The following is a 23,996-nucleotide window of genomic DNA, read 5'->3' as shown; positions in this document are numbered from 1 at the left end:
AATTGAAGTGTAAAAACCTTTGCAATTGGGTTTGGGTAGGCCATCTCTTCTCCCCCCCCGCCCACCACTTTTTTTTTTTACACCACCCTTTCTTTCCAACCATGCCTGAGATCCAGTTCATAGCCACATGATCAGCATTTCATGACAATTGGATTTCAGTGAAATTAAAGAAGTGCCATCGACAGAATTATGTCCTGCTCCTTACTTGACATTTTTTGTTTTGGGATTCCCCTTCCTGGGTGTCGGGAGGCCTCTGGTACCTCCAGGCAGATGGCCACTCTTCCCTGTCCGAGCCTTGGCAGTGAGTGAGTGAATGTAAGAGGGCTGGAGCACTGCTGTCCTGACCTTATTTACGCACATTTCCAGCACCGGGGTCTCTGACAGTGATGAGGAATGAGGATCTAAACTGTTATCCTAGCACAAGTCTACGAAAGCCAATAGTGGCACCGCAAACTGCTGCCCCAGTCAAGATTAGTTAACTGAGCACAGATGTCATATTTCTGCATGTTCCGGGCAGCATGGCGGCCTAGTGGTTAGCACAACCGCCTCGCGGCGCTGAGGTCCCAGGTTCGATCCCGGCTCTGGGTCACTGTCCGTGTGGAGTTTGCACATTCTCCCTGTGTCTGCGTGGGTTTCGCCCCCACAACCCAAAAATATGCAGAGTAGGTGTATTGGCCATGCTAAATTGCCCCTTAATTGGAAAATATAATTGGGTAATCTAAATTTATTTTTAAAAAAAATATTTCTGCATGTTATGAAGGCCAATACCTATAAACATACTGATGTGTCTCAAGTTTCTGATTCTTGCAGTTTTAATTATTCCTGCGACAAGCGTGAGGTATAGGGTTGTTGCATATTGAGACTATATCTTTTGGCTTGTAAGATTATCACAGGATGGATGTTTTCCATATTTTCTCAACATGGCAAAAAAGAAATGGGGAGAACCGCGCTGGCGTAAAACCCGCCATATATTCAGCCTCTTTTTCCATGTGATTCACTTTGCGCTCGTGGCAACTTGCCCCTGATTCACTCGCCCTCTCTGTCATCAGTGGGGTTCTCCTTTTTTAAACGCCTCTCTGGGACTTGTTCCAAGTCCAGTTGGGGGAGGGATGGCTCCCGGGAAGACAGCACCATGTTTCACGGAGGGAGCACTCGCCATACTTGTAGACGGTGCTGAGCAGAGGCTTTACGTCCTGTACCTCCAATCGGCCAGACGTCCAGCGAACAAGGTCACCAACCCGGCTGGGAGGCTGTGGTCACGATAGCGAGTGCCAGCTTGCTCCATAAGCGAATGGCACTAACAGTGCTGGAATAAGATGAGTGACCTTCGTCGTGCAGCTAGGGTAAGCTCGCCTCCCTGGGAACCTTCATCTCCCCCCCCCCCCCCCCCCCCCCCTCATTGTAATGGGCTGCAGATTAAACAGCCAGCCTTCCATGCACTAATCCCTGACAGCTGGCCCCTCTAACCAGTGCATTGAACTTCCAGACATCCCATGCCCTCTTGTTTTCGAACTACAATTGGTGTGTGAGGTTCATTCTGACTGTACTCGTTGAGCACATGTACCCTCTTGAGGCTGGAAACTGCCCCTTGTCAGAGTCCCCCACTCTGCACAAGCAGCCTGACTTCTCTCCAGACCTCACCCAGGGACCTCGAGTTGTGCCTGTTCTGACCCTATTGATTCACCTGCTCCCGCCCACTTTCCAAATGCCAGAAGGGCAATCCTTCGGCAGTGATATCAATCACCACAAGCCCAGAAAGGACAACGGGCAGCGCTGCCTGAAAACCGGCTGCCAGGCTCTTTTAAACCTAGAGGTTCACAGCGGTGAAGAGCTGCCAAGGCCTGCAAGTGACCTCTGGCCCGGCTCAGAGTCGCACTTATATTCCGATCCCCCCCCTCTGGTGCCCCTTTTATGACTGGCACCCTGGAGGGTAATAGTGACCTGAGCGTTCACCTCCGATATCGCCTTTGGAGGCGAGATCGTCAAGTTCTTTTCTTTGATATATACAGCTGTTGTAAATCACGCTAGTGTGAGATGACACCGACACCCGATGACCAGAATCCCGTTACGCCACTGGTCAGGAGCCTGGAAAATGCGATCTTGCCGACGAGAATCGTGTTTCCTGATTCTCGGCATAATTTGTGCCCTCGCTGGTGGTTAATATGAGCTGAAAGTCGGCCCGATTGTCTGAGACTTTGGCTGGGATTTTCTGGCTAGGAAGTGGTAAGGTATTAGCCGCTGGTGGGATCCCTTGTGTGAGGCTCACCCCGACCCATCCCGAAGTGTCGACTTCAGTGGGACTGAGACGGTCCTGGTGGGAGGGGCCAGATAATCCCACCCTTTGTCTTCAATTGCAAGTTAAATGATAGGGGTCATGTGACCTAGGCTAGTCAGTCTGACCAGGAAACCTGGGTTGTTTAATTGCTAAAGATCAAAGTAAGAGTCTCATTAAGTCATTGAAATTAAGATGCCAAATGTTATCACTTGGAGATGCCAAGTGTTATCTCCTAAAACCCATAAAGATGTTATTGGAAATTGAGCTGGAATCTATCCCTTTGTTTCTAAAATGAAAAACCGTGATGATCAGAGGTAGCTGATTAAGATATCTCTTTGGATACAGGGTTGGTGTCTTTTTTCTGTTGCCATGAAGAGGAGGGTAAAGGATGCCATTTTGGGACCCGATTTACAGGCTTCCATATAAACCCAGAGTTCCAGCCAGAAGGGCAGTTGTAGTTTTTCATGTTGGGTGATCTGTAGCTGACTGAGGGGAGAGGAAAATTATAGATGTTGGCCAGACCTGCACTGTAAGCAGAGAAAATGCAGACCCAATCGTTCACCACATGGAATGCTGGTGGGAATTTGTGTTCTGTTTGTAAACCAAAGGCAGCAAAGTCCGCTTAGCTAAATTAGAGGGAAAATCCCCAGGAAAACTCACTGTGGAAGATAATATTGGGAAAGGAAAAAGAACATTAAATGGGCCAGAATTTCCCCAGAACTGTTCCTACGCTACCCACCTGTACCCCTGCTCCCACATTGCCACCTCCAGCAATACTCCAGAAGCACAGTCCGAGAAGCCCTGGGCTAAGGACAGTTCTGTACTGTGACCAGTGGTCCTGCGTGTATACCGGTTCCGGAAACAGACTCCCAATTACTCAACAAAGGAAAAACGCAACAATATTACACATTTTAAAAGTTTTACTGTGTCACAACCTTTTGTGTTATGGGACATTAGACTGCATGTTCCCTTTAAGCAGTCACTGTAGACAGTTTGCTATCGTATTGTTTGTTCTGGACATTGCTGCCAGCTTGTCTGGAACTTGCCGAAGAAATACAGTAATCTCTCAAAACAATTTTAAAAATTATTAACTCTGGTCCCTGAGAGGGCCTGTGTGCCCTTCTGGCTTCCTTGACCGCAGGCCACTTGCCAAGTGGCAGAAAGGTCAAGAGAAGCATTAGACAAGCAAGGACATATTTCAGCATTGTGCTGAACTAGCAGCCAGCAGAAGTCCTGTCCCTGTAGCAGTTGATAGGATGACCCCCTTGGCTTTTTGCCTTTGGTTGAGGCCATGGTCACATGCAGAAGCTAACCTCTTGATTCAGGACTATTTGTGGCAGGGTAAGAGGACGCCAGAGGGTTCTTATCAGCTGCACGTCACAGTTGCCTTCCACCGAGACGACATGGAATACCTGCTGGTGCCGTCTCGTACTGACCTTTTGTGCTCCACTGCGAAAGAGTGCTGAAACATCGTGCTGACACTGGCATCACCCTGGAGGCAGGATTGAATGACCCACCGGCACTGGCTTGGCTGCCTGCCCGCTGTCAGAGATGTTTCCTCGTGCGTGTGTGTGTGTTCATGTGTACTTTTTTTTTCTTAGAGTCATTTTAGCTCTCAGCTTATCCCTCATTCTGGTTTTTGTTTCGTGGCAGATGGTTCAACCAGTGTAGCAGCTCAGTGTTTCCCCAGTTACATCAAGGAAAAGGGAATGTTTATGAATCATTGCTTCAGACAGCCCCTCTTAAAGCACTGATCATTTCTGAGCTATTTGCATTCTAAATATCCAGTAATTAAAGGTCGTACCCTAGGCCTGTGCTTGGTTCGTTGACTTTAATTACGTTGGCAATGGGAGTGACACAATTTGGGTTGGCGAGTGGAGGAATTAATGAAATGAAATTGCGGATTGGGATGTGCTCACCTGCGATGGGATCCTCGGGTCTGCAAAAATCACGGTTGCACCTGTGTATAAAAGAGTGAGCACTTGGCGAGGAGCTGGTCTACCCTGTAGGAGTTGTCTATTTTAGGACAGGAGGTGGGAGAGAAACAAAACTTTGGGTTGGAGTTTCATCCTCCAAGGCCGGTAGCTGAAGTCGGGAAAATTCCCAGCTTGGCTCGGTCACCTCGGGAGTGGCAGGAAAGACGGTATTTTCATTCTGGGCCTGCGGGATTTGGCACCACATGCAGGCTGCAGTCGGGCTAGCCTAATCGGGTGCTGTGGGGCTTTGTCTCTACCCCTTGCCACTCCCCCAGGCCCCCCACACTCCCCATTCACCCACTACATATTGTGTAGGATCAATCAGCCCGAGCGTGGCATTAGTATGTGTTTAAACCACTTTAAAAGAAACAGCAGTTCATTCTTTGATCACTTCTCAATTTCTTCAATCGTCCAGCCCCTTTAAAAATATTAACAGAAACTGAAAGCACTTGAACTCTTATTTTGTAATCACATTATTTAAATTTTTTAATGCCCTTTTGATATGAAATGGTGCCCTCAAATTCAATTTTGCAGGTTCAAGCTTGAAAAATTAAGAACATAAGAACTAGGAGCAGGAGTAGGCCATCTGGCCCCTCGAGCCTGCTCCGCCATTCAATGAGATCATGGCTGATTCTGTGTGGACTCGGCTCCACTTTCCGGCCCGAATACCATAACCCGTAATCACTTTATTCTTCAAAAAATGATCTATCTTTATCTTAAAAACATTTAATGATAAGAACATAAGAATTGGGAGCAGGAGTAGGCCATCTGGCCCCTAATAAGAACAATTCCCTCACCGGGAATCGAACCTGGGCCAAGGCGGTGAAAGCACCGAATCCTAACCACTAGACCACCAGGGAGGCCGGTGACTTCAGTAACAGAGAATTTGACATTTTAGGGAACAATTGTGCTCAATGAGACTTTGAAACCAGCTGTGCAACTCTAGAAAATGTGAAAGAAAACAAACGTGCATCCTTTGGGGATCACCTGCAGAAACGTTGGCACGGAGTCTCAAGGTGGTCTCAGCAGGGTGCAATAAAAGTGTAATTAAAGATTACGCAATTGACAAGAGCCAGAGCTGTCAATAAAGCAATGTTTCTCTGGGGCTCGGGTGTTTCAGTACTCCAATGGATGCCTGGGCTTTCAGCCAAGAATACACCGAGGCCCGAACCAGCCCGCATCCTTAAAAGACGCTCCTCCAAATCAGAAACATCAACAATGGGGTCAGGAATTCCAGAATCTAGTCTCAATCGCCATTTTCATCCCTCCATTGATTCTCCCCGACTTCATGACAATCTAACCCATCTGTGTTGGGAAGTGTTCAGATCATCTTGGTCTGAATAAAAGAAGCACCAAACAACTAGATTTGTTTCAAAACATGAATTTTTCTGAGCGAAGTATTTCGATCTCCATGATGTACCATTATAGATGTGGTCCTTTTTGTGATGGGTTTGTTCACTGCTGTTGATGGCAGTTTTAAGACTATCATGCAAGATCTGTGCTGCATAATATTAAAACCTATTGACAGGTGTGAATTTTGCTTATGGTGCCAATATTTTCAATAAACCTAGTTTCAACCCTATTGGTTATCACTTCCTCTCAACGGAAGAGGAGGTGTCGTCATAGCAACAAGTGCTGTCAGAAAGTTCTTTGTCCAAACATATTATCTTTTCAATCGCTAATTAGAAATTTCTTTTGGCATAGGTTTTAATGACAACTTGATATCAAAATATAAGTGTTTTGTTTTTAAAAACGGAGCATTAGCTGCATCTATCAGTGTGTTTCTCTGTCGCGTAGATATATTGTTGGGTTGAATATGATTTGCTTATTTTTATCCGCCTCTCTTTGTCAGGTTGTGCTTGGCTAACTAGATCTCCAGCCCTTCTCCTGTTCTTCGTGCGCACTCCTACCTAGACTGTGAATATTGGCAGGCGGTTTGACTGACTGGGGCAAGACCCAGCATCTATGCATGCACTTCCCAGCAGAGGTCATTCGACCTAATTTGACTCCTGCCTTATCGTTTCTTTCACCCGTGCGCTCGTTTCTTAGAATTTCTCTTCAGTTAAATGAAATCAGTGCTCGGCATATTCGTGCCTATTGCACATTTCCAAATGCTAGGCAATGTGCAGGAAATTGCGTCGTGAGGAACGGCGCCTAACACTTGACAGGTCCCAAAGAATTGCTCTGATCTGCAGCTCTGGCCGTCTGTACACTGGTGTAGCAGCCATTCACCGCACAGCGACACCCTGCAAAGACCAGTGAGATTAATCGGTTAATATGTTTTATACGAAATGTGGTCAGGGCACTGGGAGAACCGCTGGCTTTCAAATAGTGCGATAGAAGTTGAGCAAGAAATCCTGAGCTACGATACTTTTTTAAAAATGGAAAATATAAATGCAACCTTGCTGAGGCAGCAGAGATTTTATCCTCTTGCTCAATGTACACAGAACTGGGACTGACTAGAGACATTTTCAAGGCAGAAAGACAGACAATGAAAGTACTGTGTTCTATTTATTTAATTTTTGCTTCTCCTCCTGATGGTCGGATGGTAACGTTTCTCTTTAATTTAAATACGGCCTTGATCATTACCCAGAGGGATGTGGTCGTCTGCTTCTTGTTTATGGATATTTCATTCCTTTCCCAGTTTCCTTCCCTGCTGTGCAGCCAAGGAAGCTTTTGGCTGAAGAGCTGGTTTTGATTTGCACTTGGGTTTGATCCCAGTCCTCTGGGCCCTGCACACTGGGCTCCACCCAGTCTCATCACGAACTAGGAAAAGGATTACACCTTTGCTTGGACCCCATTCCCCTCCTGTCCCCAAATAAATTTATTATCCTGCTAGAACAGGAAGTATGTTTACTGAATGGACCCCCGCGCCCCCCCCCCCCCCCCCCCCCGGTCTGTCCGATGTTTTATTGCTGAGGCCTAAGTGCAAGCCTGAGTCCAGGGCCCCACTCCTGTTTAGAAGAATAGAATCAGGAATTTGTGGATAGAATCAGGAATTTGTGGTTTGGTGAGGCCTAGCTTAAGTTTTGGAAGCCTGTAGTTTGTCAGTGTGTGGAAAATGTGAGGGAGGTCGGTGGTTTTGAAATCCTGAAAACACGATAAAAGTGCATTTTGTGATATCTCCGTTGCCTCTTATTATTTTGCAATGTAGAAAAGTTATTTTTGTAAACACTGCTAAGTTCCAACCCTCTTCGTGTGGGAGAACAGTAGCATGACGTAAAATTGTATACCGTGCAACATCACCGTAACTATGACCAGGTGTGCTGCTCGCTCATATCAAAAAGAACAGTTTTTATCCCCCCCCCAATTAATGTTTTTTTAAAGTTTCAAAGTTGCATGTTCCTACAATTCATTATCAGTTAGAGAGACAAAAAGGGAATTCTCCTATTGTTCATTCTTGGTTCACTCAAGCCGACGCGAGTTCTGCGATTTGCCTCTTGGTCACATTTCGTGTGTGTAAATTACTTTAAAAGGAGTAAAAAGTACTATTATTTCTGCTTTATTTCCTAACCTGGAACTGAGAACATGCAAGCATTTGCCAATTTACAGACGTCATCATCGGTAGCGCATTGGTTAACACTATTGCTTCACAGCACCAGGGTCCCAGGTTCGATTCCCGACTTGGGTCACTGTCTGTGTGGAGTCTGCACGTTCTCAGTGTCTGCATGGTTTTCTCCCGGTGCTCCGGTTTCCTCCCACAACCCCCGAAAGACTTGCTGTTAGGTAATTTGGACATTCTGAATTCTCCCCCAGAGTACCCGAACTGGCGCTGGAATGTGGTGACTAGGGGCTTTTCACAGTAACTTCATTGCAGTGTTAATGAAAACCTACTTGTGACAATAAAGATTAAACCTAATTGACCTCTGCATTTACAGCAATCTGCCTTTCTACCCTTGAACATCTCAAAAACAACAACACCTTAGTAACAATATTATATATTGGGTGTTACATAATGCAGTGCTCCTCTCGGGCAACAGAATATCATCTAACTTGCCATGAGCAATGGGATAGGATCACTGCTAGGTTAGAGGTGGAAGCTCGGTGAGGTATGTAAGGAGGACCTTTTGAAACTACACCAAAATTTGTTTACACTTTGTATGTGACTCCTGATATTCTTTGATATAAATCAGGCAGCATCTAATATTTGAAGCAAGTTTCCACTGTCCCATGGCATTGTTACATGGGTTGTATGTAAATCATGAGAGAAAGTTCGAAAGGAATGTGTCTCAGCAGACTGAAACAAGTTGAGTGATATGAAACAAAGATGAAAGGTAACATGTTCTTGCCTGGAGCGCTTTTTGAAGTTTGGAGACGTTGGTTATCAATAATTTATTAATTGCAGAGACAAAAGAAGTGATTAGTTTAAAGAAGGAAGTATCAATCTGGCAAGGGAAATCAATGACTTCCCAACTATAGTTTGTGAATGGTTGGGTGGTGCAGGGCAAGTGGCAGAGCGAAGATATTGGCTGGTAAATCTCACGAGAAGCCTCTCTCGAGATTTACCCAGCTCACCACGCCTTGCGCGATCTAACGGGATCTTGCGAGATGTCACGGTACCTACATTTGCATATTTAAGTGTGTATTTCGGTCAAATGTCCACCGGATCTAACCAGGTAATTTGGGCCGTTTGGGGGTCACTTTGGGGAGCTGAGATTTAAAAATGGCACCCCGATCTCTTCTTGCATGGGTGAGCAGAGCTCCTTAGTGCAGGGAATTACGGTAAGTGTGGCATTGGGGCGTTCCTCACCAAGGCTGAGTCCCGTTTGGTAGTGGGATCATTCCCGGCGTTTGTAACGCCCTACTAAACCCCTATCAAATCACGGCCAGTGGCATAAAGGAATGGAAATGTTTCCTTAGCCATGACTTTGAATGCTTTTCAAATAATTATTAATTAGGTTGCTACATTTTTGAACTAACCATGAAATGCTGTAGCTGAGAATTCTTGAGTTGCTCCTGCTCCATTAGTGCAACCATCAGTGTAACATTGGTGGGCGTTTGGAATGTTTTGTAAAGGTGTTTGGCAAAGCAAGGGTTGGCAAAGCAAGAGTAAATGTGGGAATGGTGAACAGTACCAGCTACATTGTGACATGAGTCACATGATGTAGACTGCAGAGGGGAAGTAGGCATGATGATGGCACCAAGATACATCTATATCGCGCGAGATATGTATACAGTTGTGTTGACAATAAACCCTTTTATGTTCAATCACACAAGCCTCCAGACCTCTAGTGAGACACAAAACAACCTACACAGAGGGGCATGCTCATCTCTCCCCGCTGCTTCTCCAGTTGGCTTCGCAAGGGTTACTTTGTGCTGTTGGATTTTACTGGCTCTACCCAAGTTCTGGCCCTGGTTTAAAAAAAAAAAAAATGCCACCCTAAATAAAGTTGCATTGCCCTCCCATCCCAAACGTTTGAAAATTTGGTGTTTCGAGCCATTTAATGTGGCCCCAGGAGCACCCTTGATGCAGGCTTGCACCCTGTCTGGTGTTGTGATGGCAAACAGGAGGGGTCAAGGGAATCCAGCTGTAGGCCGGGGAAAAAATCAGTAGCTGCACACCTGTCGTCGGCCTCCTGTCTGCTGCTCCCCTTCACCCAAGAATTACTTGGACTTTTAAGAAAAACATATTTTATCTTTGGTATGCTGCCAGGCCAGCCTGGGGGCCGACTGAACTGATCATGCTTCTGGTGAAACCCCAAGTGCCATCTTTGTGACTGGGCACTCCTCTGAGAAATAGACGTCAGGGGCGAATTCTCGGACCCCCCCCCCCCCCCCCCCCCCGCAGGGTTGGAGAATCGCCCGGGGCCGGCGCCAATCGTGCCGATTGGCGGGCCCCTGCGGCGATTCTTCGGCCCGCAATGGGCCGAAGTCCTGCCGCTGAGAGGACAATCCTGCCAATGTCGTTTCAACCACCTCTGGTGGCGGCGGGATTGGCGGTGCGAGCGGGGTCCGGGGGGGGGGGGGGGCGCAGGGCGATCGGACCCCAGGGGGTGCCCCCACAGTGGCCAGGCCCGCGATCGGGGCCCACCGATCGGGCGGGCCAGTGCTGTGGGGGCACTCTTTTTCTTCCGCCGCCGCCACGACCTCCACCATGGCGGAGGCGGAAGAGATCCCCCTACCGCGCATGTGCCGGTGGTGATGTCAGTGGCAGCTGACACACCGGCACATGCGCGAACCAGCGAAGGCCTTTCGGCCAGCCCTGACGCCGGGCTTCAAAGGCCATTGGCGCCGGTTTTGGCGCCAGTCGGTGTGGCGCCAACCAATCCGGCGCGGGCCTAGCCCCCAAAGGTGCGGTGAATTCCGCACCTTTTGGGGAGACCCGGCGCTGGAGTGGTTGGCGCTACACCGGGACCCCCCCCCCCGCCCCGCCGTGTAGGGGAGAATCCCGGCCCAGAAATCCAAGAACCCCCCCCCCCCCCCCCCCCCCAATCCCTGGAATACTTTTATTTGCTCACGAATGGATTGTGTCTGCTCATGTGCTCAGCCTCTTGAGGAAGAGCTTTGGGAACCTTGTTCGTAGTGTAAAAGGCAGCAAAGTCATGGCCAAATGGATTTTTTTATCTTGTGGCCTGCACTTAGGAAATGGGTATTGGGGGGGGGGGGGGGGGGGGGGGGTGCAAAAACCATGAAATTGGCCCCTATATTTTTTTCAAGGGGATGTGGCAGCCTAAGAGATGGGAGGGGACACGCTCGTACTTTGTTATTTACAACATCTGTCCGATCCTGTGCAAGTGTTTCACCAATTATCGAAAATGTCTTCTGCCATTGTTATTTGAAATGACAAACGCTGCAGTAATGAAATGAAAATCGCTATTGTCACAAGTAGGCTTCAAATGAAGTTACTGTGAAAAGCCCCCAGTCGCCACATTCCGGCGCCTGTCCGGGGAGGCTGGTACGGGAATTGAACCGTGCTGCTGGCCTGACCTGGTCTGCTTTAAAAGCCAGCTGTTTAGCCCTGTGCTAAACCAGCCCCTGGGGCCTATGCGGCGATTTTAGGGGGTGAATTAGTCGAAGCCAGTAGTACAAAATGGCTGACTTTTTCGCTAGGCCGAACGACAGGCCAAACCTTTTTTTTTATTTTGGAAACCGAGCTTTTACTCGGTTCTACATTTTAAAACTGTTGGCTATTTTCCAACTTGATGGAAAATAAAAACTGAAAATGGATAAACCAACGGCCAATTTGTGGCAAACCTGTTCTGCGCTGCTGGACCAGTTTCGTCCCATTGATGGTTCAATAATGGGCAATGATGTCGGGGCCTGGCGGTAATTATAAGGACCCTGTGAGCAACAATGGGGATTCCTTCAAAGCCTAGGGTGGCATTGATGCAGTTCCAAACAGTAAAGTCCGTGACGAGACACGATTGGGCTGAAATGTGCTGTTGTGGGCAGAACCTGGAGTCCAACCCCCACCCCTGAGACTGCAATTTGTGTTAGCAAGTGCGGCAAACCTTATCAGTTTGTTCTTATGACCGAGTAGTGCTTCCGCGCACCGACCTTGAACCTTTGGGATTGCTTTTAAGATATTACAATCCTTACAAGCTCACTCTCGGCTTCTTGAACTTTATCAGTAGAAGTTTGCTTCAACCACAGCAGCAGCCCTTCCCTTTTCTGAATTAATTTACCAGACCCTGTAATGAAAACACGTAGGTGGCTTTTCCTGACCTGTTTTGATCTTGTTTATCGTAGCCAATTTAGGCAGGCTCCACACACCTTTTAAACTTTTTTTTTAAAGAACATCGGAGTACCATTGATATACACAAGTGCTACCCAGTTGCATAATACTCGCCTCTTATTCCTCGTTTGCACTCTCTCTCTTTTCAGGTTTCTTTGCCATTTCCTCAATTAGATTACATTGACATACTAACATCCTACAAGGCTGATGCTGTTCCGGTTTCAGACGAGCCAAAACACTCAGCCTGAGTCACGCATTGTGTTCCTCTAGTCTGCTGCTGGTTAAAGTTCTGGCGGGTGGGGCGCTGTTATTAATGTCATCGTTTACTTTGGGCTAATAGCTGGGAAACAGCTGGCATTATGTCAAGACTGAACAAGGTCTCAGTGGGGAGGATTTTTGGAGATTTCCCCCCCGCCCTACATAGACTCCCAAGGTTGTCTACATCGTCTTTAGACACATTACAAATTCTATCTCGGTCATGAAGAGGGAAAAAATATTTATCCCAGTAACCCCTGCAGGTATTTCAGCCAGAGATATCAAGCGTGGGAAACTGGCAGCTGAAGACTTCTTGGGTTAGACGGCAGCGCACTGGGTGGCACAGTGGTTAGCACTGCTGCCTCACTGCGCCGAGGACCCGGGTTCAATCCTGGCTCCAGGTCACTGTTCATGTGGAGTTTGCACCATCTGCGTGGGTCTCGCCCCCATATCCCAAAGATGTGAAGGATAGGTGGATTGGCCACGTCAAATTGCCCCTTAATTGAGAAAAAATTAATTACTTTAAATTTGTATCATAAACGAAGGCAACAACGCAGTTAGGAGCTTGTGAAATGAAAGCTCAACCGGTTGACTGCAGTCAGTTAAACACATGAAAGCATGAGCTATCATACAAGACTTGAATGGCCTCTTTTTTTTTTTATTTTGAAGTGTGGGAAGGCAGGATGTATCCAGGGTAGTTTCAGGCTCAGCTCAACGTTGAAAACTCGTGAAGCCGTTCTAGCCAAGGTTCGGGTGAGGGGGGTAGGAAATGAAGTTTGGGCTACAAACTGAGAAGCAGAGGAAGTAATTGGTGCTGCCCTGGTGTCACTGTGCCATGACATTGGCCTTGTGTGTGACAGTGGAACTAAATCCATTTATTTAGTTAATCAGTGGCATAGTTTGAATATGAGCCTGACTAAGATTTTCCATCAAAGTTGTTGTTGTCACACACCCCTTGTGCAAGATTCTGATCAGAATGGCCCAATTGGTGGCATGCTGTGTTCAGTGCTCATTTGAATACCCTTGAAGGTTTGTCCTGACAGGTTGCACGTCATACTCCAATCATTCTTTGTAGTAGCAAAAACAGATAATATTGGACAATTTCAGCAGGCCTGACAGCATCTGTGGAGAGAGAAAGGAGCTGACGTTTCTAGTCTGGATGACTATGTCAAGGCTGAGCCAGTGTTTGGGCAATATTGAATTTTGCCTTCCAGTGCATAATTTTGTGAAACAGTCCTCTGATGGGCTTTGAGCAGTGGGAGCAGCAGATTTTATGACTGAAAGATCTGAAATGGGGTTCATTGGCTTGAATGGGTCGAGAGAGATACTATTAGGAACAGAGTGGTTATCCCAGTGGCCGCTTTTTACATCATCTTACTTTCCCCACCTCCCCACCAGAAACGTCTCTCCAGGAACTCTCTAAATTGCCCTTTTCAACAGTTCCACCGGCGGCTGACTCACTGGTGACTTATTTCGCAGTTTTTTGAATATAACATTTCTGCTTCACTGCCCTTCTGTCCTACCAAAAGAAATGGAACTTGTTCATCTTGTTGCGGGTTCTACCACCTTGTGTGAAAAAAATCCTTCTGCATTTGCCCACCGAAGAATGTAAACTGCAGCAACAGGAAACAATCTGATGGCAAGCACTGCGAAATGTCCTCGGGGATATGATGAGCAGTCGGATGAATGGAAGATCTTTTAGTTCTGGGCCTTTTTTTAATTTTTCACTGGTGTCCCGGGTATTTGAAGCCTTTGACTAATCTGATGGCTGAATAATGGCGGGCGAAAACATCTATAAAGTCTCCTCGTTGTTTGAAATAACTTCTGACTGAACTTCCTGTTTGGTCCCAAATCTCTTAATTTTAATAAATCGCATCCCCGAGCTTTTGAACCCTTTTTTTTTGTTTGGAGAGTTGTGGAAAAGCTGATCGGAAAGCAATAGGAGAGGTTCCACCTAGACTGAGGGACTGTCCTCTCGTCCTTCAAACTGACCTGCTGAGCACTCCAGTTCAGCCAGACAGTCGTCTGTACTTTACTTCAAGGTCTGCCATTTGGGTCAGAATAGCTTCAAGAGAGAATGCATGATGGGAATGGTGTTCAGGGTGAGAAAGGGGTGGCCCGGTGACTTAATTTTACTTTCAAAAGTAAAACCTCCAGGGGTGAAAAATATTTTTTTTTATTTAAAAAAAAAGATGCGGGAGACGTACCCAGAAAATGCTGGCAGCAGGCGATCTGTGTAACCGGCTGCAAACCTCAACTCTTGCCGACATGGTGCGTCAGGGAAGAAAGCCGTGTGATCAGGAATAGAAATGATTTGATTATAAAGCCAGACAGAAGTAATCATTAACTTCTTCAGGCTGCTCTCTGTCTCCAGTCTGCCGGATGGTGTTGTTTTTCCCCTTCAGATGCCACGGGGACGCTTAGTCTGTAGGTTGTTGAAAGTTGTAAATTGGCCAATGATTGGAAGGGATTGTAGGGGCAGGGAATGGAAGGGGGGTGGGGAGAGAGAGACAGGATAACGTACAGAATTTCACGGGATTTACAGCCACAGCAGTTTTCAGTAAAGTGTATTTTTTTTTAGGCTTGTCTGATTTTAGCTGTGATAAGCAGCACACTGGTACAGATTTTGTGTTGTTCGTGGAACATTTTATACCCTGCTTGTAGACCAGTATATAATTTATCAGCAAATGTGCTTCTAATGGAACTGTTCATCGACCTATATACGGTCATTATACCTATGCACCAGTACCGTTTTCATACAGCTGGCTTGTTGACATCAGTGAAACTCCCATCGACTGAAATAAAGCCTCATAAGCACAAGGTTTGAGAATTTCTCTTGGTCATGAATGATGGGAGAAGTTCAGATTAATATATAGTAGAACTGGGTCCCCAATATAATCGGGACAGTTTTGCATTTGTATAGCAGTTTCCAGGACCTCTTAGCAGCTTGCAAGTACTTTGGAAGTGCTGAAGCTCTCTTTGGGGGGGGGGGGGGGGGGGGGGGGGGGGATGTTGTCAATTTAGATACAAAAGCTCCCACAAACATTAAAGAGCTGATAGAGTTTTTTTTAGTGATGTCAATTGAAGAGTAACTGTTGACCAGGGCACTGGGGAAATCCCAAATGTGTCATGGGATCTTCTTTGTCCGCCTGGAAGGACAAGGCAGGTTGACTGTCTCTTCTGAAAAGCTGCACTGATGCTGATAGACCTGTCACAGTTGGGGGAAGGCACTAGTGTGCAATTTGAAGTGAATGTTTAGAAATGTTGCACACAATGGATTGTAGAACATTATGAAAACACCCAAGTGTACGTTACCTAGACCACTAAGGGCCCTTCTGATGCCTGCGAGTTGGCCAAGCACACAATCTTGGAAAGGACAAAAGGCTGCCACCAAGTACACTAGCTCCAGACACATATATTCCCATATAAGGAATAGTCCTGTCTACCAAAGGCCTTGAACTAGTTACAAAGCGGGTGCTAATATAGTAGTTCAGTCAAAACCGACGAGCACTAAATGATCGCATGCTCAGAATTGAAATGATTACCAGTCTTTTCCTTTTCAGCGTGACTTCTCTTTGCTCTGTTTCAATTACCTCATCCACTTTTACGGAACTGAATAAAATTTGGCTGTAGAAGGTGTTACTTGAAAAAAAGATCATACGTTGGTTATTTATTTTTTCATTGCCCCTCCCCTTAATATTTTACATGCTTGAGACTTTTCAATGGGTTCAGTCATCAAGACTTGGCAGAGAGGCTTTTCTCGTCTCCATGCTTGAATATAATTTTTAAAAAAACATTTTTAATAGGGGAAAAATATATTAAATGTTTTTTCTCTTAAGATTACGTCAAGCTGGGTAACAGTATTGCAATTCTCCTGTGTGAACTTTCTTACGGTGCGATAGAAAACCAATTGTGCTTTTGTCTGTTGGGTTCTTTTCTATAACGGTATCAGTTCCCCGCCCCTTCCCAACAAAATGCTTATTTGGGTTATAATATTTCTAACCAGATGGAGCTGCGTACAGGTTATATCACATCTGAAAGAGTGTTTTGCACTCGGTGAATAACTTCGCAACGATAGTTAAAAATAAGCAAGCTTAAAATGAAATCCCATTTTTAAAAACAAACAAATGAATTTCAGGAAATGCTGGGTTAACTCAGCAGGCTTGCCAGCATCTGTGGGGAGAGAAACAGAATTAATATTTCGAGTCCATTGACCTACAGAACCTCTGTAGAAGGGTCATATGGACTTTCTATTCTGTTTCTGTCTCCACAGATGCTGCCATACCTGCTGAGTTTATCCAGCATTTTCTGTTATTTCTGATTTCCAGCATCCCCAGTATTTTGTGCTTTTCAATAAATTTAATTGACCTGCCCCATAAACCTGCTATGGGAATAGTAGCGGTGTCCCCAGCCAGCCCATCTAGCCACCTTTTTGCCATTTTGTTGGCAATGGAAGTGCTCTTTTTTAAAAAAAAGATATTTAATCCCAACCTTCCACTATGTCTCAGCTGGCAATAGTTGTCTGGTATTTTAATGAAGGCATTAACCCATTTCAAATAAATTGGTTATTGCCTGCTTTAACAAAGAGTTTTATTCAATCACAATGAGTGTTTATATGCAAATGTCAGCTACAGCAATATTTAGGTTTGTATGCTTAATAGGCATATATCTCCGTTAATCCGTTAGTTCTCCAGCGCAATGGAACACCTTGCCAAAGAGGCTGAAGGTATTTGTCTGAGAGTCTGTTATGTAGCAGGGCTAGGTTAATACCATGATGATAGCACTGACCGCTGCAGACCAATACTTACCCTGTATCACTGAATGCAAAAGTTTGTGATAAAGGAAATATATTTAATATATGCATAGCTAGTTTTCCCTGTTACCCTGCTCCTCCCTGCCCTGGTTCCAGTTGGCATTGACTCCTACTGGGGTGCTGCTATTGCCTGATACTGTGCCCTGAAGGCGCCATTCCTCAAACTGTACACATTGATCATAAGTGGTTCATTCGACCATCGAGTGCATCACAGCACTGCCTGACCCTGCCTTTACATCTCTCTCTTTACCCATCACACTCTCAATCTCTTGCTCTCTCACACTATCTTCCCCTCTTTCTTTCATAGACCTTGCAGTGCAGAAGGAGGCCATTCGGCCTAGCGAGTCTGCATTGGCCCTTGGAAAGAGCGTCCTACTTTAGTGTCTCACAGACGCTCCTGCGCGCTCTCTGCTGGACAGTGATCAAGAGCAGCCTCCTCGGCTGCCGAGCCTGAGAGCACTCTTATATTTTTTTTGTGTCACTGATCTTTCAGATAAGTAGGTAGACATAATTGCCATCTTTGGCAAAAATAATTTTAAAGTGCGCAAAGTGTATTTGTGTGAAAAATTATGGATGGCCTCTTCACTAAATTTATACCTCGCTCTCTAATTGCATAAAATAATTATCTCTATGTACTGTATAATATAAAAGTAAGGGACACGAAGGCTCCAAAGACAATTACACTCTGTCTGGAAATAAATTGTCTTAAACTGTAAATCCCCCGCCCTCCCTTTAAGCGTTTAACTTATTTGAGTGAAGTGTGTGCAGCAGTTGCCCTGCGGACAGAGTTGCACTCTGTAATTTGCATGACTGATGAGGAGCATACGCCTATGGAGAAAGAATGTCAGCAGGAAGCAGTAATCAGCTGTCTGCCTCATTCACTGGAGACAGGCTCTCACAGACAAAAGGAACAGTGCTTTCTTTCCCTTGTTTTATTGTTCAGGTCCTAGGTACTGCAATGAATGGGAGGGCTCCAGCAGGCAGCTCGCCCTTTGTGTGGTCCCATCTCTTTTATTGATGGTGCATTTACAAACTGCCAACCCCCTCTTCCCCCCTCCCCCGGCACGGCTTTATACGTAACCTCGTTACATAATCGGGTCCCACTGAAGTGGGTCAGAAATAATATATCCTGCCTTTTAAGATTTTAAGCCTACTGTTATCTCAGCTTTTGCCATTGCAGAGCAATCTACGCCGGCACCTTCCCCTCCTGCCTTTGCAGGTTTCCATTTTGAGGGCCCACATGCAGTTCCAGTTTTACCCAGCGACCAGAGGGTCAAGAATGCTACATTTCAAAAGTATTTTATGAAGCCAAGAAGACAGGAATGCGCTGGGTTCCTCCGCACCACCCCCGCCAGGAGCCACTTAGCGACTTGAATGGTGGTGGCACAGAGGTAGCACGGCTGCTGTGTTATTGCCCAACTTGGGCCTCTTGGTGGCAGGGTCGGCACCACCGGCCAGCCAGCAATCTTCACCAGCCAACCGCCCTGGTAGTTATTTACCACACACAACCTTTGATGAGTAATAACCTTTATTGTCACAAATAGGCTTACATTAACTGCAATGAAGTTGCTGTGAAAAGCCCCTAGTCGCCATACTCCAGCGCCCATTTTGGTACACGGGGAGAATTCAATGTTCAAATTGCCTAACAGAGTGGGGGCGATTCTCCAAAATGGAGACCAGTGTTTGCGCCGCCGTGTTTCACGATGGCACGAAACGGGCACGGGGACGACCAATTCTGGCCCCCACAGGGGGCCAGCATGGCGCTGGAGCGGTTTGCGCTGCTCCAGCCTCCCCAGTGCCAAATGGGCGCCGCACCAACCCGCGCATGTGCAGTTGGCCCGCGCCAACCCGGGCATGCGCAAGGGACGACTTTAGCGCGCTGGCCCCGACTCAACATGGCGTTGGGGGTTCAGGGGCCGGCCACGCAACAAAGTAGGCCCGGGGTTGGGGGGAGGGGCAGGGGAGAGAAGAGATGCGAGGCTGGCCCGCCAATCAGTGGGCCTGATCGTGGGCCAGACCGCACTGGAGGCCCAGAGTGATCCCTCCCCTCTTCCGACCCTTCGTGCAGAGTTCTGCCGGCAGCGACCAGGGGTGAACGGCGCCTGCGGGACTCTGCTGTATCTGCTTGGCCCATCCAGGCCGAAGAATTGGCGGTCCTCCCGATTTCAGCGGCTGGCGCCGATTCTCCGCACCTCGGAGAATCGCACACCTGTGTCGTGGCACAGTTGCGGCAATTCTCCGGCCCCGTGTGGGGCTCGGTGAATCACGCCCCATGTCTCTCAGGACCCCCCCCCCCCCCCACCGTCAAGCAGGCATCTGGAGAACGTGCAGACTCCGCATAAACAGTGACCCAAGCCAGGAATCGAACCTGGCACCATGAAAGCAACAGTGCTAACCACTGTATACTGTTTGGACTCTTTGCTGATAATTCACCCATATAGACAAGCCCTCGTTCGCCTAATTCACCAGAATATCTCACCCATTCTGTTGTGCTAAAGGTGCTGGTTTACTGTGAGGCAGTCCCACAACTTGCCATGGCCACTGTATGAGTGAGTCTAGACACTGGAGGCGTTGCTACATCAGGGCACCAACACCGCCAATTCCTATTCCAACGGGGGAGGTGAGGGCACAGGGTGGTTGGTGGGGAGGGGTTTAGCTGGATGGAGATCCAGGCAAAAAACTCCCCTTACCCCCCCCCCCCCCTTTTTTTCAGATGAGAACTGAGGCGAGTTATAGCGGGCCCAGCTATGCGCTGGCCGGGATGAACTCACTTCGGATCCAGCCTGGCTCGCTCTTGGCCTTTGTGGCTCAGAGCTCCCCTCTTGAATGAGAATTTAAATTCAGAGCCTTCCTGGACTAAAATAATATGCTCAAGAGTTTAAAACCGCTCAGGTCCTCGAGTGCCTGCTTTGCACTGCCACTTTAAGGATTCGAGCAGTCTGAGCTCTGTCCATGTGGGATGAGCAAATTCTGGAATCTGTGAACCCTCTCCACTGACGTCTTCCTGAAAATTGTTGGGCTGTTTGCAGGGGCTGTGAAGATGAAAGGGGAACAGTCCCGGCCAATCTGGGATTTTCCTGGGCACAGTGGGAGGTTACAGTCAGGTCTCGGGAGTGGAATAAAGTTCCTGGTGTTTGTTAAGATTATTTTTGTCCTTGTTTTTCTTTTCTCTCTCGTTTCATTTTGGAGATGAATGTATTCCTGTTTTGCATGCTGAGGGGCAGTGTTGAGAACTGCAGGAGGGGAAAAAGAGCCCCATTGAACATGTTCCTATTTGATTCTAGTGCCTGTTTTATGGAGTGTTTTTGAAGGGGAGATTTGAAGTAATTTGACACAGATCCTTTCTTCTTTTTTCCCTCTTCCTGCTCCTCGTTCACTGCCAGTATTTCGGTTGGATGCAGGCGAGCTGGAAAGGGGCACTTGGGTGGGGGGTGGGTGGAGGGAGTGGCTGAGATGGGGGAGGGGTGACAGGGCAGCACTTCTTCAATCTCGCCTCAAGAAATGTTGAATGAGCCAAGGACCTTGTTTGCAGACTAGCTCCTGCTGTTAAGGACCAGGCCAAATAAATGCACACCCCAACGTGTCTCAAACACAAGACATCATTTAGAGACGGTGCTTTGGGCTGTTGGGTGCAAAAGAAAAACACTTTTTGAGTCACAACTCTAAATAAACCAGACATTCATAAAACATTTATATTCGCGTGTGTCTGCACTGTTTTGACATTAATAATTCAGACTGCATTTTGCTTAGTTAAAGGGGGTGTTACTGCCTCAGCAGTGATGGGCTTTCTGACAGGCCCAGGCTTCCCCCAGCAGCCAACTCAAACTGAAGAATGCAATGTTAATTTAAACAAAAACAAAAAATTCCAGGCATCTTTTGGAGAGTAAAACCAGTGCCGCCCACCCATTCTCCCTCCCTGCTTTAAAATTAGCATGTACACCGCAATCTAGCAGAACCACATTCACTCCTGGGTGTTTGGGAAGGTGTTTGTGGAGGCCAGCTCCAGAGTGAACTTGCTTTGCTGGGTCTGTATGGGGTGGATGAAGCAAGTTAGCCTGCCAGTAACCAAGAAAACATGGTCCCGTTCTGTTCATTTTGCTGTTTGTGTGTGTTGCAAGAGAAACCACAGAGCTGGAATTTGTACCCTGCTGGGGGTGGGAATGGAGGAAGATGGGGGGATGGGCTGAAATAGCAGATGGCAAGGGGGAGGGTGGGAAATTGTTCTGGGCAGATCAGAGGCACCCTTCCCACCCAGCCTCTTGGAACCCTCTCCCTGATCTGAGACTCTCTGAGCCCGGATTTACCTGGGCTCCAATGCCTGGTGGGGCTGCATGTAGTGCCCACCACTCGCAGCTGGTGATGCTAGGACTACACAGCTACTGGCCATCCTTTTGACGGGCAGCTCTCCAAGGTGGGGCTTCCCCTCGGAAGGAGCTAAAATCTTGTCTTAATGCAATTAATGCTGCTCCCAGTAAACTCCAGCTCCCTCGTGTGTGTGCGTGCGTGTCGCTCTGGTGCTTCATGGTTCTGTAACATGTTTCTGTTGATCTCTATGTTTAGGCGTTTGCCTGTATGCCTCTGTTTAGCCGTCTGTATTTGGGGGGGGGGGTGTAGTCCTGTGTTGCTGTCTGTTTCTATGTGTGTATATTTCAATGTTTTAAAAAAAAATTCCCTTGCTATACAAGTACACACTAGTACAAATAAGTACATTCATAATCAGCAATGACAGTAACCTAACCACATCTATTAAAAGCAAACACCATTGGATTGACAAGGCCACTGGTTAATAGGACATTTTCACAGTGCAGATTTAGACATCCAAATATGCAGAGCAACCATCCACATTACCAGGTTACATATTGATATTTTTGGTGTATAACTACCAGTTTTTAATGTTGAAAAGATCCTGGCATAAATAAAATATTTCAATTTCCAATACTTTTTCTGCATTAATATCTATGCTGTTCATAACATTTTTATAAAGCACAGCAATGGTTTTGTTTTGCAAATCAACTTAATTGTGGAAAGGACAACCAGCAGCACAGAGGTTCTTGGTATACTTAGCAACTCTGCCCTCCCAAAATTAGCTGGAGTATTGATCATTTACGGGTGTCTAACTCTCAGGGGGTAACAATGCTTTAAGCTGTGTCACTGGTATGAGAAGGGATCAAAGCAGATTTGGGGGGGGGGGGGGGGAGAGATGGGGTGGCACAGTGGTTAGTACTGCTGCTGCACAGTGCCAGAGACCTGGGTTAATTCCAGTGTTGGGTGACTTTCTATGTGGTGTTTACAAATTCGCCCCGTGTTTGCGTGGATTTCCTCCGGATTGTTTGGTAAGCCCAAAGATGTTGGGTGGATTGGCCATGCCAAATTGTCCCTTAATGTCCTACGGTTAGGTGGGATTATGGGGTTACAGGGATAGGGTGGGGGAGTAGGCCTAGGGCTGGGTGGGGGAGTAGGCCTAGGGCTGGGTGGGGGAGTAGGCCTAGGGCTGGGTGGGGGAGTAGGCCTAGGGCTGGGTGGGGGAGTAGGCCTAGGGCTGGGTGGGGGAGTAGGCCTAGGGCTGGGTGGGGGAGTAGGCCTAGGCAGGATGCTTTCAGAGGGTCGGTGTAGACTTAATGGACCGATTTGGCCTCCTTATGCACTGTAGGAGGAATTCTGATTTTTATGTACAAAATGCCAGGACATTTCAAATTCTATATGGCTAATTAAATATTATAGTCACTGGTAATTTCCCCTGATAGTATATTGATGTCAATATTATTTGACAGTGGTGGATGATAATTCTGAAAATAATCAGCAAATTCTTTGACATTTTCATTATGTTGGTTAGTAGGCTAAAGATGTTTTTTCTTCTCCTGTCACAGATTCCCGAATAAGTCAGGAGCTGGGAAGTCGGTCACACTGGTGTGTTGTTGCATACTGGGAGGAGCGGACTCGAGTTGGGCGCCTGTACACTGTCCAAGAACCCTCCCTCGATATATTCTATGATCTACCTCATGGGAACGGATTCTGCCTGGGACAGTTGAACTCTGACAACAAAAGCCAGTTGGTGACCAAAGTCCGGAGTAAAATCGGCTATGGCATCCAGCTGAGCAAAGAGCCGGATGGGGTGTGGGTCTACAACCGCAGCAACTACCCAATCTTCATCAAGTCTGTCACACTGGACAATCCAGATTCCAGGACTTTACTGGTTCACAAAGTGTTCCCGGGCTATTCCATCAAGGCTTTTGACTATGAAAAGTCTTACACCTTGCAGAGACCCAACGACCACGATTTCACACATGAGCCATGGTCTGGATTCAGTGTCCAAATTAGTTTTGTAAAAGGCTGGGGCCAATGCTACACGAGACAATTCATAACCAGCTGTCCTTGCTGGCTGGAGGTGTTCCTCAATAACCGGTAAAGAGTGGTTCATTAACGGACTCAAAGATTCAGCAGAGACGCTTTCAATGAAAAGTAATGAGATTTAATAAAAGAAAAAGTGTATTTTATGTTATATATAAATATATTATATTACTTGTAAATATGAAGACGTTTTATAGCATTATTTATGTATTGTGCAATGTGTAAACCAGACAAATAAAGATGCACTTTGCTTAATATAAATGCAAATAAGATGAAAAAAACGCCAAAATTTAAATAACACAAAATTGGTGTTCTTATGGGTGCTGAAACCAAGAAGAATGTGTTTTTTTAAATAGAGGAGTTTATGTTCAAGTGGAAAAATAAAATTGTACACCTGATTTAAAAAAAAACACGTTTATGTATCTTTTGAAGGTGAAGCAATGGCGGTAGAAGTTCTCCTTCCTTCTGTCATGAGTACAAAAGGAAAATCCACCCCCCCACCACCACCACTCTGGTGTCAAGTAAATTCATTTGTGCCCTTTTTTGACTGGAGACTGACTTGGGTTACAGTATTTCTTACCTGCTTTAAATCGTTTTTTAAGTTTAATTAAATCCATTGAAGTTTCTTCAACTTTTCCTGTTTGCTGATGGGCC

General features: G+C 46.6%; 1 protein-coding gene across 1 annotated transcript in view; it reads left to right on the top strand.

The window, feature by feature from the left end:
- The window catches only part of smad7 (SMAD family member 7), a 45,619-nt gene extending 21,867 nt beyond the window's left edge, over positions 1 to 23,752 (top strand). Inside the window, exon 4 of the mRNA XM_038790495.1 lies at positions 22,862 to 23,752. Coding sequence (XP_038646423.1) covers positions 22,862 to 23,400 — 539 coding nt within the window. The 3' untranslated portion in view covers positions 23,401 to 23,752. The remainder of the gene's footprint in view (positions 1 to 22,861) is intronic.
- Positions 23,753 to 23,996: the final 244 nt, after the last annotated feature.

Source organism: Scyliorhinus canicula, chromosome 3 (assembly GCF_902713615.1).
Source record: "Scyliorhinus canicula chromosome 3, sScyCan1.1, whole genome shotgun sequence".
NCBI lineage: Eukaryota > Metazoa > Chordata > Chondrichthyes > Carcharhiniformes > Scyliorhinidae > Scyliorhinus > Scyliorhinus canicula.
This window is presented reverse-complemented; position numbering and strand designations above follow the sequence as displayed.